This window comes from Neoarius graeffei, chromosome 17 (genome assembly GCF_027579695.1).
Source record: "Neoarius graeffei isolate fNeoGra1 chromosome 17, fNeoGra1.pri, whole genome shotgun sequence".
Classification (NCBI taxonomy): domain Eukaryota; kingdom Metazoa; phylum Chordata; class Actinopteri; order Siluriformes; family Ariidae; genus Neoarius; species Neoarius graeffei.
The window spans coordinates 57771052-57792616 of record NC_083585.1 but is presented as its reverse complement, the minus strand read 5'-3'; the positions used below and the strand labels follow the sequence as shown (position 1 = coordinate 57792616).

Sequence of the window (21565 nt, the reverse complement as noted above, 5' to 3'; positions counted from 1 at the left end):
TTCGTGGCATAACTGTTAATTTTTTTTTTTTTTGCGGTCCAGTTTCCATCAAATCCTGCGCTCTGATTGGCTGGCGAGCGGGTCCGTATCCTACGATATGGACCCCAGTTACGGACTTCTGGCGACTCGCTCGTTCACAACAACAAACATAGTAGCAATTTTTGTCAGCATTTATTTATTTATTTATTTTAAATAAGACTTAAGATTTTTATCAAAGCTCTTATAATTTTTTGCCAGCATTTCTCAGGAGAATAGCATTAATTTTACAGCATGGATAGCGATAACGGCAGTGTTCACAGCGAAAGCGAGTTTTACTACCCTGAGGAAGAAGAAATAAAAGAAAACATTTCAGGAGAAAGCTAAAAACCTGTAACTGTTGCTAACGCCGAGCAAAAACATGGCTGAATCCTGAATGACTCCTATTTGTATAAATAGGGGACTACATAGGCGGCAAAATGTAGTTTTTTTCCCCTGCCATGGAAGTGCACTTGTATACCGAGGAGGAAGCCATTTGCATTAGAGCCGTGAATGAGGATTCAAAATGGCGGCTCGGCTCGGTTTTCCCTTTCGGGCGCTCTCGTTTTCTGTTAGAATTTGGTAAAGAAAAAAATATATATATTATTTACCAGCTTAAGGTCGGTCCGTATGGTGAAATACCGTGACCTCGACCTTGAATACTGACCTCGGCCCAGAGGGCCTCACTCAGTACTTTCAAGACGTCCGTCACGGTATTTCACCATACGGACCGACCTTAAGCTGGCAATTGTGTGTATATATATATATATATATATATATATATATATATATATATATATATATATATATTTTTTTTAACAAGGGCTGTCGAAGTTAACAAGATAAAAGGAATTTGCATTAATGCATTAACGCCACTTATTTTTTGGACGCACGATTAATGCATGCATGTTCTGTGCCCCTCCCCTATAGTCTGGGAAATCAGGAAGTGATGTAGCGTGAGCGAGCGATGTAGCAAGTAGCTGGTTGGCATAAGTTGTGATAAACTGCACTTATGTCCAGAATCAACTTGTATTCTGACTGTTTACCTAAAAGCGTGTGTATTTTTATTTATTTATTTTTTAATCTGCTCTTGATGGTCCAGATGGAAGAAAAGACGACGTGTTAAGGTCCGGGGGTGTGCACGTGTTGCAATTTTACATCTTTTTTTTTTTATCCTAATAAAGCTTTCAGAGATGAAGAGCTCGCTGAGCGGTCCAGGAAATCGAAAACGTCTGCATCATCACATCTGTGGAGTTATATAACTTGTAATTTCCCAGCAGAATACAATGTTCAAGGCAGCCATGCGTATAAAAACCCCTCCCTGTCACTCATGGCTCAGTTTCCACAGGACACATGGAAATCCAAGGATATCTTTCGCAGGATGTTGAACCTGCACGCAACGACACGAGTCAAAATGTCTTAAAAGCAAGGCAGCTATTAATGCTAAGATGGTCCAAGCTGGCAGAGGGACGTTCGGATAATTAAGGACATCGCTATCATTTTACTAGCATGAGCCTTCGAAGTAGTGTTCAGGACTCGGACACAGTCTCAGAGTTGAAGTGGCTGCTTTCTGTCCCAGGGCTTCCTCGTGTTCTGGCCTTCCCTCTCCCTTTTAGTTACGCTGTCAGCTCGTCTTGCCAGAGTCCCTGTTTACTCCCAGCATGCAATGTACACCGTTCTTAACCATTAGGTGACAACGAGCATACCAAACAATCTCTCTCTCTCTGCCAAGCTACACATGCCAGTCCTGAGATACCGGTGATTCCGGCCTCTCCTGCACTCCAGACCTGCCTGATCCATCCTAACGCCCTACTTCTGGCTGGAATTCTCATCGCCTCACTCCTGTGGAGGACCTTGGAGTATCAACTCTACCGATACACAAATCGTTCTGAACTAACGCACTTCAGTTAACTGTTACATTGTAAAGTATAACATCATAAAATCAATCCAAACAAAAGAAAAAGCGTTCAAGTTTCTTTATACATTTTTCCAGTTCCAAAAAGAAATGTCTTGTCCAAATCCAGCGCTATTTGTGACAGGATCCAAGACCGGATACGTTTTCACCAATATATTCTCTCGGATATCCCAGAATAAGGTTTCAGTGTGACGTGGGAATGTAAGAAGTGGCTTTATAATTAAGGTATACACCATCGTAAGAGCAGGATACACACACACACACACACACACACACACACACACACACACACACACACACACACACACACACACACAGAGAGAGAGGCAGACAGACACAGAGAGAATGGCAGGCAGACAGACACAGAGAAAGAGACAAAGACAGAGAGACAGACGCACAGAGAGAGAGACGGGCAGACAGACACCGAGAGAGAGAGAGAGACAGAGACAGGGTTTCCCATACATAGACCATTGTGTTGCGAAGCGCCACACAATGGATTCCTATTGCCACACAATCAGACTTGCAATTTTGAAAAAAAAAAAAAAATTCCACTGCGTATCGTTGCGTTCATTCATAGTGCTCTTTAGGGCTGTGCCGATAGACGATGCCATCGACGATGGTGGTCATCCATTACGATGGAGAGCCACCATCGTGATACCACGCCCCCTCCTGTCATAAACATACATATACGGTATCATCTGGGCCTATTTAACCTAAAAAGTTAGTTTTTTGTTAGTTTAGTTAGTTAGTTTTGTTTAATATATAAATATAACATATAATTATATATAAATACATAATTATATAAATCATTATAAAGTAATATCCTATTACCGCTTGTTCACGTAGGCTATGGTGCAGGGACGTGCTAGTGAACATAACATGTGGTTACACAAATACAGTATGCTACTAATAATAAATTTCGACTTCATTTTTTAGCCTACACTATACTTTTAATGTAAAATTTGTCATGTTGTTCAAACAAATAGCCACTATTAACAGTCGGGAAATATTTCACCTTATCAAACGGCAGTGAAGCGCAGACTTCGGCAAAAGTCAAATAACTTTAATCTGGTAAATAGGCCTACTTTCAGACTCAAAATGGTCCACTCTAAGCCATAATGTCAAACCAAATGGAAGAATGAAGACGATTCTGATAAATGTAAAGACAGTAAAAAAAAAATAAAAAATTAAATCATGATTTTAAAAGCTGGCGCAATAATTCAAACACTAATAAATTGGAAAAATTAGCCCGTTCAAGTGCGCACTAAAGGCCGAAACGCATCTTCAATTGATATGGTGTAAATAAACAATGAATAATAGCTTAAGTGTAGTTTCTTCTCATAGTTTGAATACTACCGTATTTTCTGGACTATAGAGCGCACCTGTATATAAGCCGCATCCGCTCTATTTAAAAAAAAAATTTAAAAAAGATATACAAGCCGCACCGGGCTATAAGCCGCAGATCTCTATGTTGAAAAATTAGATATTTACTGCATGTACAGAACGATTTTGTACTGTAAATGTACATGTATGTACCTGAACAGATTCTTTCCGAACAGTGCCTTTTAACACGGCAGCAACTTTGCTGATTAAAACGGAACAGAACCAAGAGAAAATAACCGGTATTTATTTACCTTCATTTCTCCTGTGTTTGAAACCACAAGTCACTTTAATCATCTTTGCTGGATTTGAAAATAATTACCAGTTAGTAATTTGTCGTGCGTGTTCTATCTGCTAAAGATCTGCTAATTCTTCTTTGCACTGATTTTTCGTCTATCTTATTTTTGATTCTACTTCCGGTTAGAGCGCCCCTAGCGGTGGAAGAAAAATCCACAGAATAGCCGCACCTTTGTATAAGCCGCATGGTTCAAAACCTAGGAAAAAAGTAGCGGCTTATAGTCCAGAAAATACGGTAGTCTTTCATTGTTAGAGCAGATTAATATCTTGCCGTGATCAGCGAGTGCTCGGGGAGGTTCATTTCCACCTGCGCTTTGCGCAGCTCATTTCTCCGAAGCCAGCTGTGCGCAAACACAGTGTTGACTGCTCGGCAAACTCCAAACGCTCGGGCTGTACTGGCCCTCTGTTGCGCAAGCGAGTTGGTTATGGCCAGGTTCAAATTGTGCCCAAAACAACTTAACCACGGCCATTTCAATTGCCTGATGGCTGTGACAATATTCACCCCGTTGTCCGTTGTTATGCAGGCGATCTTTTTCTCCTCTATTTTCCATTCGGCAAGTGTCTCGCGCAATGCGTCTTCTAAATGGTCCGCTGAATGTGTCTCTGGCATGAAACTCGTCTGCAGGCATTTGGACTGCATTGCCCACTCTCGGTCCACATAATGTACGGTAGCTGACATATAGGGCATCATGTTGCAGCTGGACCACATATCCGTTATCAAGACCAAATATTCCACATCACCTAGCGCTTTTTTTTCTTTACGTGCCAAAGCCTCGGATGAGTATCTAATACTTTTAATAATAATAATAATAATAATATATTTAATAATGTGGTATTAAAATCCCCCCCGCCCACGATATGATCGTCCATCACGATGTTTGCACTGTAAACATCGTCGATGCCAATTAAGGGGACATCGCACAGCCCTAGTGCTCTTTCTTCTCGTTCACGCACACACGCGCGCGCACACACACACACAGAGAGGCAGACAGATCTTTTAAATCTTTCATCTAGAATGTGGTCTAAACAATATAATGATCTCTTCCTGTCTCAGATCAGAGGAACAATCTGCGATGAGTAAAAGCTCTCCTCTCCCGTCACATGGCCACTTCCTGACTCATCAAAGCAGCTTCACGGCCTTGCAAAGAGGATCGAGTCCACAGTGTGGTAATCATTACGCTCTCCTCTGTCCTGCCAAGTTTCTCACGAGGCTAACAAACTGTTATCGATCACACTGTTTAACGATACATTACTCCTGCAGTCATAACAGCATTTAACAGGAGGATAGATAAATAACACACACACACACACACACACTGCGATCTCCAACATTAGGGACAACAATTGTGTGCCACTCACTGTTCTTCATGTTTATGATAAATTCCGGTGAAATCGTGGAAGCGTTCGCGCAAACACAGGACTCGAAGCACCAGAATGTGATGCAGCTCTACGACAGCTGATAGCCAGCTCGGATACGAGATCGATGGTGGTGGCGCTGCTTGTAGTTTTTAAGTTGAACCTGTGAATGTTTCTATCTAGGTGACCTTATTCAGTTACACAGTAACCCGGTACAACTAAACAACACACTGTTTTTTTCTCTTACTTCTGCTGGAGATCATGGAGGCTCTGCTCAGCCCTCTGTAAGCCTTCCAGGTCTTTCATCATCTTCTTCATGTGATCTTTGGAGTAGCGGTTCTGGATGTAAGCGAACCAGCAGCCGCCCATACCAATGACTATCGACACCACCAGCATGAAGTCCTTTAAATGGTTGTGGCTGTTCACTGCGAGAAGAAAAAACAGACAGAGGAAATTAAGTATGGTACTGAATCACTATCATCAAGTATGGTACTGAATCACTATCATTAAGTATGGTACTGAATCACTATCATTAAGTATGGGACTGAATCACTATCATTAAGTATGGTACTGAATCACTATCATCAAGTATGGTACTGAATCACTATCATCAAGTATGGTACTGAATCACTATCACTATAAGTATGGTACTGAATCACTATCACTATAAGTATGGTACTGAATCACTATCATCAAGTATGGTACTGAATCACTATCATCAAGTATGGTACTGAATCACTATCACTATAAGTATGGTACTGAATCACTATCACTATAAGTATGGTACTGAATCACTATCATCAAGTATGGTACTGAATCACTATCAAGTATGGTACTGAATCACTATCATCAAGTATGGTACTGAATCACTATCATTAAGTATGGGACTGAATCACTATCATTAAGTATGGTACTGAATCACTAACATCAAGTATGGTACTGAATCACTATCACTAAGTATGGTACTGAATCACTATCATCAAGTATGGTACTGAATCACTATCATCAAGTATGGTACTGAATCACTATCACTATAAGTATGGTACTGAATCACTATCATCAAGTATGGTACTGAATCACTATCATCAAGTATGGTACTGAATCACTATCATCAAGTATGGTACTGAATCACTATCATCAAGTATGGTACTGAATCACTATCAAGTATGGTACTGAATCACTATCATTAAGTATGGTACTGAATCACTATCATTAAGTATGGTACTGAATCACTATCATCAAGTATGGTACTGAATCACTATCATCAAGTATGGTACTGAATCACTATCATCAAGTATGGTACTGAATCACTATCATCAAGTATGGTACTGAATCACTATAAGTATGGTACTGAATCACTATCATCAAGTACGGGACTGAATCACTATCATCAAGTACGGGACTGAATCACTATCATCAAGTACGGGACTGAATCACTATCATCAAGTATGGTACTGAATCACTATCATCAAGTATGGTACTGAATCACTATCATTAAGTATGGTACTGAATCACTATCATTAAGTATGGTACTGAATCACTATCATTAAGTATGGTACTGAATCACTATCATTAAGTATGGTTCCTACCATCACACTGAAGCTGATTCTTCTCATTCCACAGCATGTTTTATTTCTCTGACACCGCAACAACCTGGTTGGATGGTTAATAAACCTGGATGGTTTATTTATTCGTTCAAGACAGACGCTCTTATTTTACTCATCATCAGGCTTGTAGTACTCGAGTCCAGGACTCTGACTCGTGCTCTAATTTTAAGGACTCGTGACTTGACTCAGACTCGTGCATTAACTGCATTTGGACTCGTAAATTGGAGACGAGGACTTCGATTTTTTTCTTTATATTTTGTCACATGCCATAATAATTTGGCATGAGATATTCATATCTACATTAATTTTGCCCAAGAGAATGCACATTCACCTGTTCATACATCATGTTCAGGAGCAAACTAACGTTAATGGCGCTAAAATGCCTGGAGACACCGTTAGGATTGTCCGCTTTGCTTATAGAGACTTCTCGCACAGTCCGGGGGGGGGGATGCCCTGCTGTGTGTTCCATATGTAGAAGAACTATCGAGGAGACGACGGGGACGACCTCGAACTTTAATCATCATTTGGCGAAACTCCACCCAGAGTAGGAAGTGACACACTATGTTCATTGCTCTGTTGATAGTGGGCGGGGCTTGCTTGCTGAGCGATGAACTGGCTAGTGTTAAGCCTCTCTGATGTTATTTGCACTGTGGATAGTGGGCGGGGCTTGCCTGCTGAGCGATGAACTGGCTAGTGTTAACCCTCTCTGATGTTATTTGCACTGTGGATAGTGGGCGGGGCTTGCTTGCTGAGCGATGAACTGGCTAGTGTTAACCCTCTCATGTTATTTGCCCTGTTGATAGTGGGCGGGGCTTGCTTGCTGAGCGATGAACTGGCTAGTGTTAAGCCTCTCTGATGTTATTTGCACTGTGGATAGTGGGCGGGGCTTGCTTGCTGAGCGATGAACTGGCTAGTGTTAACCCTCTCATGTTATTTGCCCTGTTGATAGTGGGCGGGGCTTGCTTGCTGAGCGATGAACTGGCTAGTGTTAAGCCTCTCTGATGTTATTTGCACTGTGGATAGTGGGTGGGGCTTGCCTGCTGAGCGATGAACTGGCTAGTGTTAACCCTCTCTGATGTTATTTGCACTGTGGATAGTGGGCGGGGCTTGCTTGCTGAGCGATGAACTAGCTAGTATTAACCCTCTCTCATGTTATTTGCACTGTGGATAGTGGGCGGGGCTTGCCTGCTGAGCGATGAACTGGCTAGTGTTAACCCTCTCTGATGTTATTTGCACTGTGGATAGTGGGCGGGGCTTGCTTGCTGAGCGATGAACTGGCTAGTATTAACCCTCTCTCATGTTATTTGCACTGTGGATAGTGGGCGGGGCTTGCTTGCTGAGCGATGAACTAGCTAGTGTTAACCCTCTCTGATGTTATTTGCACTGTGGATAGTGGGCGGGGCTTGCTTGCTGAGCGATGAACTGGCTAGTGTTAACCCTCTCATGTTATTTGCCCTGTTGATAGTGGGCGGGGCTTGCTTGCTGAGCGATGAACTGGCTAGTGTTAAGCCTCTCTCATGTTATTTGCCCTGTTGATAGTGGGCGGGGCTTGCTTGCTGAGCGATGAACTGGCTAGTGTTAACCCTCTCATGTTATTTGCACTGTTGATAATGGGCGGGGCTTGCTTGCTGAGCGATGAACTGGCTAGTGTTAAGCCTCTCATGTTATTTGCCCTGTTGATAGTGGGCGGGGCTTGCTTGCTGAGCGATGAACTGGCTAGTGTTAACCCTCTCATGTTATTTGCACTGTTGATAGTGGGCGGGGCTTGCTTGCTGAGCGATGAACTGGCTAGTGTTAAGCCTCTCATGTTATTTGCCCTGTTGATAGTGGGCGGGGCTTGCTTGCTGAGCGATGAACTGGCTAGTGTTAACCCTCTCATGTTATTTGTGCTGTTGATAGTGGGCGGGGCTTGCTTGCTGAGCGATGAACTGGCTAGTGTTAACCCTCTCTCATGTTATTTGCACTGTGGATAGTGGGCGGGGCTTGCTTGCTGAGCGATGAACGAGCTTTTTATCAGTAGCCTGTTAACTAAAACGGTGCAGTCAAGCAGGAACATTAGTCCGACGCAGTAGCAGAGACGCTTTCACATAAAGGCAGCAACAGCCACCGTCAAATAGTGCGGGTGGAGTCTTGTTCTCGGACTTGAACGCTGGGAACTCGAGACTGGACTCGGACTCGAGGTTTAGTGACTCGACTACAACACTGCCGGTTATTAGTTCCACTTAAAGCTGTGCAACTTGCACAAAACAAATCACCTCCTGTTCTTATTTACATTATAGCAGCTACAAACAGTCGTTCCTTCACCACTATCTTTTCTCGCAGCATGTCATGTTACAGAAAAACCAAAGACTAAACTGTCCTGAAGGTGTCCCATGCTGAAATACTTAAATCTCCGTCTTTACCGCGAAAGACGGATTTATACTACGCGCACGCAAGACCGCTGTTTGGGAATGTGATACATCCATGTGGTGCAATACCAAAATAAATAGTGGAGGCAGAACACCACCATGACCCTGTTGAGTTGAGTTGACTGAATTGAGACGGCCTTTCTTCCAGGGTTCATAAACAATCGTTATACGTATGGACGCTTTTTTGATGGAGTAAAAACATGCGTTCTATTCCCTTCGAGCAGGTTTCATTTATTTGGTTTGATAGCATGCAGTATTTTTCGCATATCCTACGTGTATTACGTCACTCTAGCCAATGGAGAACGAGCGTTGAATATGGTTTACGATATTGCATGGTTGTCAAGACAACATGACGTCACATGTCAGAGCTGACACAAAATATTCAATGAGAAAGTTTTCCACTGCGCATGCACAGTAGTATTTCTTTGCTCGCCGGGAAAGAGAAAGACGCGTTGAACACCTGAAAGGCGACCGAAACCTCATTAGATGTTCTTCACACACGTTTACAAGCAGTAGCGAACCGTTACCATCAGAGCAGGGACTTGAGCTCCAGCCCAAACTTAGCTAGACACCAAAAAATCAACAGGGCAAAGGATTTCGTAAGGGATTAGCGTCAGGCTGTCAGGTCGCTCCGTTGTGCGTAGCTGTCGATGTTGATTTTAAAAGTAACTCAGTAAATTACACAAAGGAATGAATACTTAGCGTAAGTCCGAGTGAAAAATACTGTAGTGAGCGTGCAGCGTGGAAGAAGAGTCTGGACACAGAAATCTGAGTTTCTCAGTCGTTAGCCTGTGCTACTTGCTCTCGATAGATAGCACTGGCTTGACTGCTTTATTAGCATTCGCTAACACTACTGATGAACGCTACACCGGCTGGAAGGTGACTTCACTGCTGCGCTGACGGCGCCGACTCATGCTTAAGCTTGACACGTTGACCTTTGAGAAGGATGAGGGCGATAAATTTTTGGCCCCTCCCACTATAAATCAAAATCTGATTGGTTAATTCATCTGTCAATTCCTACATAAAACACACACCGTCATGGCTTTCTGTCCCAGCAATGAAGTCCTAACCAATGAGTGAGCAGCTCTAAACTCTTCTCAACCTAGAGACAACAAACAAAACAATCTCACTGGATAACTCGATTTTATTTTCAGAACAGTAACCCTTTCATTTCTGAACCACATTTGATAGAAAATGAGTCCAGATTAGAATTCAAAAAGTCTTTCCCACGCCATGTGGCGCATACGGCGGCACCGATCTCCGTTTCCGTAGCTCTCGGCCTCTCGCCTATTACATAGCCAGGGTTACAGTGGGGGGCGGGTCCTCTGGTAACCCCAAGAGTTTGACTCCCCACTCACGTCTGTATTGCAGCGTGCCTTGCCAGACGGCAGTAGGTACCGTACCATTTTTATGATGGTCTTTGGTACGACCTGACCGTGAGTAGAACTCGCGATCTCCTGATCGAGAGGCGGACACGCTAACCACTAGGCCAACTCGCCGGTTAACCGGATTAGAACCAGAAGAGAATAATTATCATGAAAGAATGAAATAAATTAAATATAACGTTTGAAATGCTGATGTGTTTGGGCTTCTCTGAAGGACTAGACGGCCCCCACGGTCCCCTTCTGTTTAAATCTTGGTGTTTTCATTGACAGCGAGCTAAACTCTGCCAGTCACATGAAAGCAATCACTAAATCGGCATTCATCTCATCTCATTATCTCTAGCCGCTTTATCCTTCTACAGGGTCGCAGGCAAGCTGGAGCCTATCCCAGCTGACTACGGGCGAAAGCCGGGGTACACCCTGGACAAGTCGCCAGGTCATCACAGGGCTGACACACAGACACAGACAACCATTCACACTCACATTCACATCTACGCTCAATTTAGAGTCACCAGTTAACCTAACCTGCATGTCTTTGGACTGTGGGGGAAACCGGAGCACCCAGAGGAAACCCACGCGGACACGGGGAGAACATGCAAACTCCACACAGAAAGGCCCTCGCCGGCCACGGGACTCGAACCCGGACCTTCTTGCTGTGAGGCGACAGCGCTAACCACTACACCACCGTGCCGCCCTAAATCGGCATTTTACCACCTAAAAAACATTTCCAAACTAAGAGGACTTGTGTCAAAAAATGATCTGGAAAACTTATACATGCCTTCATCTCTAGTAGGGTTGATTACTGCAATGGCCTTTTCACAGGCCTGCCAAAAAAGACCATCAAACGACTTCAGCTGGTTCAAAATGCAGCGGCTAGGGATCTCACACGAACAAAAAGAACAGAGCACATTACTCCAATTCTAAGGTCCCTGGAACAACCCGCTGTCTTTCAAACTGTCTCTGTGCGTATAGGCCAACGCTCTGACCAATCAGCGCAACTGTGACGTAGTCAGAGCGACAGAAAGCAGTGGGGGAGGCCTTGAAATAAATAATTTTTCAAAATGCGTATTAATTAATAAACAGGTTCTAGATATTAAGAAGTTTGGAGATAACGACCACAAGTTTGGAGTCTGTACCACATACACTCATTTTTTTTTCCCAAGTGTTTTTCAAGGGTTTGCTTAAACTGTTTTTGAGAGTTTTTATTTAGTGGTGTTTGGTGAAATAATTTCCCTTAAATTTAAAATAACGGGAAAATAAGAAACAATCAAAAAGTAATGTTTCAAAGCTGTTTATTAATTCTTCGTACTGCACAAACTAGCCCCGTCCTTTTGGCTACGAGCGGAGCCAGCTGGTAGGATCAGACTTTTGCCATAGCCGGTCGGGAAAACAGCGAAAACGTCCTTCTTGAAAAGGAATGAGCGGAGAGCCTCTTCCTGCTCATGTTTCAACCAAAACTCCAAGTCTAATTCTTCTAAAACTGATTCCAAAGCGGAGTCAAACGCGCGCTGTTCACTAGCCGTAGCCATCTTTCCTGCTGCGCTTTCTCCAGCGTCGCGCAGCTTTGTCGTCACTCCTGCAAAAGCCCGCCCAAAGAATCCAAACAAAAACCTTGCGTTGTGATTGGTGGGCACAATTTGATGCCCGAGGTGTTTTGTTGATATGGTGCGAGGCTAGACCCACTCGTAGGCAAAAATATTTTTGGCCGCTAGGCAGGTGGGTCTAGTTTACTAGGCTACTAGCTTCCAGTAAGCTACAGAATTGACTTTAAAGCATTGCTGCTGGTGTACAAATCTCTAAATGGTACAGGGCCCAATTACCTCTCTGATATGTTGCAGCGGCCTAACCCAATCAGATCTACCAGATCGCAGCAGAAAAATTTACTGGTAAAACCAGTTGTTAAAACAAAGTGTGGTGAAGCAGCTTTTAGCTACTATGCAGTACAGCTATGGAACCAACTGCCAGAGGACATTAAAAATGCTCCTGCTGTTGGCAGCTTCAAATCTAGACTAAAGACCAAGCTGTTCTCAGATGCTTTCTGCTAACTGATTAATATCATCATCTTTACATGTTTTAAACTTTACTTAACTTTTACAGTCTCTGCATGTTTTAAACTTTACTTAACTTTTATTCTATTTTATTCTGCTGTTTTTTACTGAACTTTCTCTCTTCTTCCCCATTTATTTTATGTAATTCTATTTTCTATTGTTTACTGTTTTGCCTTTACCTCTGTAAAGCACATTGAACTGCCACTGTGTATGAAATGCGCTATATAAATAAACTTGCCTTGCCTTGTTTACAAGAGAAAAACATACCAACGGACATCAAAAAACTGGAAGAGAGAGTGTGTGTATGTATAATCATAATAATAGTCATAAGTATTGGCTGGCTTTTTTTTGTGGTATATCAGATGTATTCTATTCAGCTACTCGTCTTCGACTTGTTCAACATCATGCTGGCTGAATGGTGTATATCTGATATACCACTCAACGCCAGCCAATATTATTTCAATAATAACCTTGACTTTGTCTCCGTTAATCATTCACCGATATTCACTTCACCTTCAGCGAATTACTGTTGCTAATTAAACTGAATAAGGTCTTCGTTTGACTTGTATAAACCTGTAATTAGCAGCTACACGACTCTCAGACCTTTTATTACGGGAAATTAATAAAAACAGTCTAATTAATCCGAAGAGCACTGCGATATAAACACAAACAGGGAGAAAATTCGATAACCGCTCTGTACAAGACACAACACAAGACACAAGACACAACGACAACAAAGAGCACATTGTTTTTCCTCTTGACAGATTTTTCCACCAGAAAAAAAAAAAAAAAACCTCCGAGTAGCTGTGAGATTCTCAAGGTGCTTCACGATCCGATTACGTCTCGATTCCTTGTGTATCATGGCTGATCTTGTTTTGTTTTTCTTTATTTATACGTCTTTCAGATTTTATTTATTTATTGATTTTTATTGAAGAATCTCAAAATGTTAAAAGTTTTACATCCATGATTAGTTTTATCTCAAAAACCACCTATTTTCATTCCCCAGCTACACTTGACCTTTATCTTTAAATATAGGCGCTGTTTACACATACCCGGGTATTTTTAAAAACGCATATTTTCTAAACTCCGTTTTCCAAAATAACTTCGTGCACACCTACCTTACCTTGTACCTTGATCAGGTCACTACCCATCCGGGTCTGCCTGCTCACGAGCTGACGCACGATTCTTAGCAGTGCGCAGGATGTGGCGCCAGTTGGAGCGATCTTGAGCTCTAAGGGAAGCTAGAGTGCTATCAAGACCAAGAGCTACAAGATCGTCCTGATAAACTTTAAGGAGGGAATTTCTCGGGCGGCCAACACTTCGAGAACCATAGTTCGGGATCCAGTCGAGCAAGAATTTAGGAAACCGGTGGCGGGGCATCCGGACCAGGTGTCCAAAGTACATGAGGCGAATATGCTGCATGATGATGCCGAGGCTGCAGCAACCAGCTCTTGTCCTGATCTCTCGATTAGTGATGTGATCTTCCCAACGAACCCGTAGGAGTCTCCGCAGACATGAGTGACGGAAAGAGTCAAGACGTTGCACTTGTTGCACACAGCTGCGTTTTTTAAAAAAATTACATTTATATTGATCCGCATAAATACGCTGTCAAGAGCTGTTAAACTACGCCAGAGTGTGCAGGCAACTTTTTTGACAACATCGACAGAAGCGCGCATGTGAGTACACTCACCCTGTATGTACGGACGTACCAACTCTGCGAGTGACAGGAGTGAGGATCGCGACATTCTGAAATTTTCCTGCCATTCCTCCGGGACGACAACGCCATTCTCGAAATTCTCCCACCAGATAGCAGTCCGTCCAGGTCGAACCCAAAATCGCCGACGCTGGCGGTGGTACGGTCGGGCTCTTTTGGTCACCAGAAGCTCTGCAATTGCTGCCCTCCGAGCCCTAATGCGTCTCTGCTGGTCAATGAGCTTTAGGGCAATTCCATGTAAATGTCAACCTCACCATGCAAAAATAAAGCAACATGTAATACATCAAAACCACTCCCAGAGATCTCACCTAGGCCTGTATTTTACAGATGTGAATAAGTTGAACCAATTTGTAACCAACCTAATATGTCACTGTCAGTCTTTCTTTCTTATAATGTAAACCCCAAGCTAAAATCCACTTTGATCATGTACAATTCTATATTATTGCCACAAGCCACAGAAATGTATGCTAAAATCCACAAAACAGCAAAACAATAGCCATCCCAAATATGATTTAAGAACTTTGATAGTTTTAGCTGATATTTAGGCCGAATCCCATTTCACCCCTTGGACCAACCCCTTGGCCCTTCCCCTCCATTTTGCGCGTTCACGTGAAGGGGTAGGGGTATCCCAATCCCAGTTAACGCGGAGGGGTAGGGGAAGGGGGAGGGCTTCTGTACCCCTCCAAACGGAGATTTTCCTGGAGCTGACTCCGAACGAAGGGGTTTGAGTGATTTCCCACAATGCCATGCGGATTTCAGCGAGATTTCATGCGGATTTCAGAAAGATGGCGGTTCCCGCGGCGAAAGATTGTCATAAATGTATTTTCTCCATTATTTACGTGTTTTAAGTTGTTATCCAGAGGAAACACGCCGCTTGATTCGCTTTCGAGCTGAGAATGAGCAGCGATTTCTGAAATCCAAGCTGCTGCTAAAAAGCTTTGGGAGTGAGTATTGTTTTCGGTTGCTTGACTGCGTACGTTTTGTTCTGTTATTCTCGCTTTTATTGTTTACATGAGTGTTCTGACACCTCATTCTGTCGGATGTGGTGCACGAAGCGCCAAAGATATCCCATTCAGTGGTGTTAGTTAACAAATCACACCCTGCCAGCAGAGATCTCTGACTGTAGCGGCTGGTCGCAGCCAATGACGCGTCGCGTTTTGCTAACGTAAACGCTGACGGAGGTACGCGATGATGTATGCGATCGTTGAAGGGCTATCCCAATACGTAAGGGTTGAATTTCAAGCCCTATCCCTTGTAGCTCAGTTTCAAGGGGAAGGGCCAAGGGGAAGGCGGAGGGGAAGGGGTAGAAATTAGAATTGGGATTGGGCCTTAGAGAGTTTTTCAAAGGGTTATGGTGGTTAAATTGCTGATTTTCTAAACATATGCCATGTCTATTTCAGACGCGTCACATCCGTAACGGAATTTCGTCACATCCATAACGCTGACTTTTCCTTCCGAAACTCTGCATGAAATACAAAATATTTTAAACAAAGATTTTTTAATATTCACCTTGGACCCCTCTATCAAATGGATATCTCCATTTCGACATTAGGTTTACAATTTCACAGAGTTTGATAAAAATGTACAGCCACCCAAGAAAAGTGATACTTTTTCTGTCACATCCATAACGCATCTTTTATTGGCGTTTTCTGGCATGCCCTAGATGTACTATGGGAATTGTTCTTGTTCTATCACTTCTCCAGTATGGTACAGCCTTAAAATATGCAACACCTGTTTAAATACTGGGAGACAATAAAACATGCACTGGGCCATTTGTTGCCATTTTGAGTTCAAGTGTCACGTCCATAACGCTGGAATTGCTCTTTATGAGCTTTATTCTCAAAAGCAAACAGGCGAATATAGCTCTTAATAACAGAAACGCTGCTACTCTGAGTGTTTCCATGCTTGTCATATGTACAATGGTCGCTCTTTTGTGGCGCGAAGATTGCCTAAAACTCCGTTTTGGTCTCTTTACACACAAACGCAAAACGGAGTTTTCAAAAAATCTCCACTTTTGCCGGGGTTTTTAGAAAGAATCGTTTTCAGAGGGAAAAAAACACTCCGTTTGTGTATAAACGAAAGGCACAAACGAAGGCAAAGGTCTGCGTTTTTAAAAATACCCGGGTATGTGTAAACGGCGCCATAGTTCAGTCTTGGATCAAATTGTAAACTGTTACACTACGCCATGCACCAGGCTTCTGTTATTAGTACAATATTTATTCACCGTTCAAAATCAATCAATTATACTTTTTTGACTTTATGTATAGATCCTAAGTTACATTTTATTCGTTTCTTATTTTCACTCGTTAACTTATATTTTATCTGCAAGTGACATTGTTTATATTTATTTCAGTTATGATACCTGTTACAGTTTAATGTATAATTTTGTTACCAATTATTATATTATCTGTTATTATTTACTGTTGTTAATATAGTTATTCTCCAATTTGTTAAATTTGTATTACAGTGAACCCTCGCTATAACGCGGTTCATCTTTCGTGGCTTCGCTGTTTCGCGGATTTTTTTTTTTTTTTTACAGTGCATTGTGTTCAGAACACTGAACTTCAGCGAGTGGCACAAGAATGGGACCCGTTGATGTGTTGCTCGTTACAGTTTTCAAATATAATCGAAGGAGGCATGTCTGTTTACAAGAATCTTCTTGCCCAGAAGAAAAAAAGAGTGCCAACAACTACCCATAACTATGTTCTTCTCTCGGAAAAAGACACCTGCACCACAGCCTTCAGCAGAAAATGACGCTACAGCGGAGCGGAGTCAGGACAAAGAGGCACAGTCAGAGGGACTGTGAAATACGCGAGTCGCAATGTGTCTAACCTCGTATTCATTATTAAAAATATTATTTTACAGTATTATTACAGTATTATTATTTTAAAAGTATTAAAAACTGTCAGTTATTTGCAAGAACGTTTTTTTTTTTATTTCTTAAACAAATGCTTTACATTTGTATTGTATAATAGTTGTAAAAAAATTAAGTTGACTATTTCACGGATTTCGCCTATTGCGGGTCCTTTTTGGAATGTAACCCCCGCGATAAACGAGGGTTCACTGTAATTACTTGTTAATTTAAATGGGGGAAGACTTGGAACAAGCCATTGTGCTTTTTTCTTCCCCCAGCACGTGTTCTGTTTTTGTTCCATTTATGTTTTCTTGTAAATCTCTTTTATCATGTGCAAATAAATACATAAAAATAAAATAAAAATAAGGAACACGAAATATAAAAAAAATGCCTACTTCATAAAAAGGAATAAAGAATACTCTTCATAAAACTATGCTATCTACAACACACACACACACGAGACGTGATGTACATTGTATTAACACTGCAGTAGAACAACATTACCAGCTAATTAATATTCAAATACATTTACATATTAACCCTTACATCGTAAAAACACCCCCCCTTGTGCACGGTGTTTATGATCTAAGGAATAAAACAGTATCCGGTTCCTATCACAGTACCTCCAGGATCATTTTATTTTAATCCTACAGTCATTTTTTTTTAAACTTTATTAAAACCTGACGTGAGCCCTGTGATGACCTGGCGACTTGTCCAGGGTGTACCCCGCCTTTCGCCCGTAGTCAGCTGGGATAGGCTCCAGCTTGCCTGCGACCCTGTAGAACAGGATAAAGCGGCTAGAGATAATGAGATGAGATGAAAACCCGACGTGTTTATTTATCTGTTTATAGTTACATTTTAAGAAGCCGTGATCGTTTTTGCCATCCGGAGTTCAGAGAACCAGACATTCAAGGATGGTTTAACTTTCCTGTCACGACCAGCTGGACTTCCTGCTTCCTTGTGCACCAAAGGGCCAAGCACCGAAATATGTCACCTATTCCTTCTAGCGAGCGCGTGAACAATATCCGCTGACGTGCAGTGATAAAAAGCAAAGCCAGAGATGCTTACCCCAAATTTTGAATTTCAGTATTCCTGAAAACATTTTTCAGTATTTTGGAATGACTTTCAGTAACATTAATTTATGCGCATTTCCATTATAAAGAGGTGTATATACACCAATATGTTTAACATTTAAATGATTAAAAAGAACTGTTTTGTGTGAATTGAATAAACAAAACGCGAGCAGCCATCTCAACTGAATTTCCACTCAACAAATTTCTAGAGCATACAATATCTCACATTTTTATAAATACAATAGTGTTCCCTGTTTGCAGACATTACGGTTGACTAACAATCATTGGTATTGAATGTAACTCCTCAAAAGTATTATATTATATTGCCTGGCAAAATGTTCTACCTGTTAACGGATTCTAATAAAATTTAAAAAAATTCTTATTTCATGCCAAAGAGAGTCCGACACTGTTATGTTAATGTCCCAATATATAAATACTTCAGCATAATGCTTCAGAAGAGGCACTGAATAAAATGACATTTATAATTGTATTTAAAACAGTGGAATGATCATTTTTTTGCCACAATCCCAACAGCACTAATCATAAAATTCTGTTTTTGATCAGACTACATGTACATTTGTACTTGCAACACTGAAAAGACTTTGAATTAAAGAAGTCCAGCCAGTGTTTGATATTTCAGTGAATAAAAATCAGACATGTAAAAAGAAACTGAATAAGTTTAACTCACATTTCATGGCACTAATTGGCAAGTTCGACTCCAAGCACAGGTCAACCATCACCGCTTCAGCACGGGTCACGTTCCGTGTCTTTTCATCCACAGATTTCGTAAAAAACTGCTGGATACCCCCAGATTTACTTTCCGCCTGACTCGCCATTTCAGCATACTCCATATGTTTTTTGTTTTTTTTTGTAGTTGACATGCCGCGTGCAGTCATCGCGACCACCACGAGTGATGCTAATGTCAGTTCTACACAGTTTGCAGTGCGCGTATCCATTGCCCTTTTGACTGGGTGTAACGCACGGCCGTTCTACCGTATCGAAAATAGCGCGAACAAATGTGCGGAATCTGCGCATGTCACGCACAGCATGTGCGGTTGTCGTAAAAATAAATAGCCTAGCCGTGAATCGCGCACGGATTGAAAAAGTCGTTTGGACATTTAAAAACAACTCACTGGAATTTTTTAAGACTTTATAATAATTCCGTACAGAACAGGGCTTTGAACCGGTTCAAGGAACGAAAACGAAAACTTTTTCTATTTCACATGGAACAGAAACGAAACCAGAAACTTTATTATTTTTTATGTTCCGGAACAGAAACGCTTATTAAAAATAATGGTAACCGGTTAATACCGGTTTTTATTTCGTTCCTCAAAGTTTCCATAGCCTACAAATAAAAGTCATTCTTCTCCTGCGCAAGTTTCTATGACCCGCTGAGGTTCACTTCCTGTGTGACGTTCGCTGACTGAATGGAGAGAGCGGGAAGGTGGACTACTATCACGTCTCCACGTGATAAAGTGAATAAGTGCATTACTGAGTGTCTGAGCAAAGAAGAGCCTGAACGTTGCAACCTCCCTATTGGCTGTTTGTAAAAATGTATCAATTGTTGCCCTTCCCACGGGAATCATCGCGGACTCGAGAGACGAGACCTGACGAGTTAGTTCGTTGGTAGCAGAACAAAATGTCTGGACACAAATCGGGTTTTCAGAAAAGGAAAGAAAATAAACGGAGGGTCGAAAATACAAAAAAGGAGGCAGAAAATGCAAAACGAGTTTTAAGGTAGGACAAATGGTTACTTTTCTGAGGCAGCCCGCCGTGGCTGCCTGCAGGCTTATTTATTATAGCCCATTTAGTTAAAATAGTTGATATAAAATGTTTATAGTTATAGTTATGTGATGGTTGTCCTGATTTAGACACTTTTTTTGGGGGGGTGGGGGTTGCGCGATGTTGCACCCGGGTCCAGATTAGGGCAGAACCGGCCCTGGCTACATTTCAGGTGTAGTTTGTTTTATGTATGTATGTACTTGCATAGATGTGTACTTGGTCTTCCAATATGGCGCCTAACAAAATCTCGCGACGCGGTGACGTCATGCGGTAGCCCTCTATAGGGCCTGACTAGCCTTTGGTAACACACTAAACGAATTCTCTTTCATTTTTGGCACTTTTTCTGTTTGTGTAGATGGGAAGACATACTGAGAATCCAAATCGCCAACATTTGAAATAATAATTGTTTTGAATTATTTCTTGTCTTATTTAATGAAGGTTGTAATAGAATTAGCCTACATTTGGCTTAAGCTGGATGAGACAGAGACATAATTTTATAGCCATTTGTTAAACAGCTGACAGGGAACGTAATTAACCGCTCCAGGAACGAAATTTTTTTGTTCTAACCGGTTCGGGAACGTCTATTTAATGGTGGAACCCAAAACCGGAAACGTTAAAATTCCGTTTCTGTTCGGAACGAACGAATAGGAAAAAAAATCTGGTTCAAAGCCCTGGTACAGAATAACACTGTTTGCCGTAACATCGTATTTACGTAACTTTTCCGTACAAAATACGGCCAATCCGTACTAGTAGGCATCTCTGCAAAGCCCGGCGCGGGCGATCCCGGCAGTTAGAGGTGAAGTTTATCGTGCAGTGATCAGCAGGGTGCAGGTTCGACCGAGAAATGCTGCTGTCACACACAGACTGCACGGAGAACCTCACGAGGTTCACCACAGCTGGGCCTTTTCACCCAATACACACACACAAAAGGACATGCCACATGCAGCAGACCCCCTGCTTTTCATTCCTTTCCTCTCTTCTCTTTTCATAAAACACCCAAGACTCGGACCTGCTGCGTTTCATTAAATGTAAAATATCCCAGACACACTAACAGAAGACGGTCTTTATTTCCACCAACAAAAGCAGAAAAATTATTTTCATAAGAACGGAGTACTGAGGCGTGGCCGCAGGTTTCCAAGCGCAAGCCTGATGGTCAAAAATGGCCCATTTGGTTGTCTAATGTTAGCTCAAGCCCTACAAGATTGGATTAGTTTAATCAGGACGGCATCTGTGATTTATTTATTTATTTTAAAACACGTCTCCTCTTGCATCCAGAACAGCAATAAAATGACGGTACGAGCGGCGAGTTTCCAGACAGTTATATTTCCTATGAGCCTGGATGTCCGCGTAACGTGGTCATATGATCACGTACCATTCACAACATGCCGTCCAAGCGCTCGGACCAAGCATATATTCGAGTGGCTGGTCTAAAGCATCTGTTTTTGTTTAATATCTGTGGGAGGGACACTGGTACGTACGAGCGCAACAACAAGAAGAATAAAATGGCTTTAGGAGCGCCGCACAAAGTCTCGGCGCTCTTACAAAATTAGAAAATAAAAGAAACCCAAACTCAACGGTATTTTACAAACAGAAATGTTTCGAGCAGAGATCTAAAGTTGTTTTGACTCGCCGCGGTGCAGATGCTAATTGGAATTTAATCCAAAGTCTTGGGGCACAAGCCGTGAACCTCCCCTCCAATGCACAGAAAAATCCCAGACACGCGCATCCGGACTG

The 21565-nt window shown here is 42.0% G+C and overlaps 1 protein-coding gene across 1 annotated transcript in view; it reads right to left on the bottom strand.

The window, feature by feature from the left end:
• Positions 1-21565, bottom strand: part of stim1a (stromal interaction molecule 1a) — a 211054-nt gene that overhangs the window by 48060 nt on the left and 141429 nt on the right. The window contains 1 exon segment of the mRNA XM_060897769.1: positions 5211-5388. Within this exon segment, the coding sequence (XP_060753752.1) occupies positions 5211-5388 (178 nt within the window).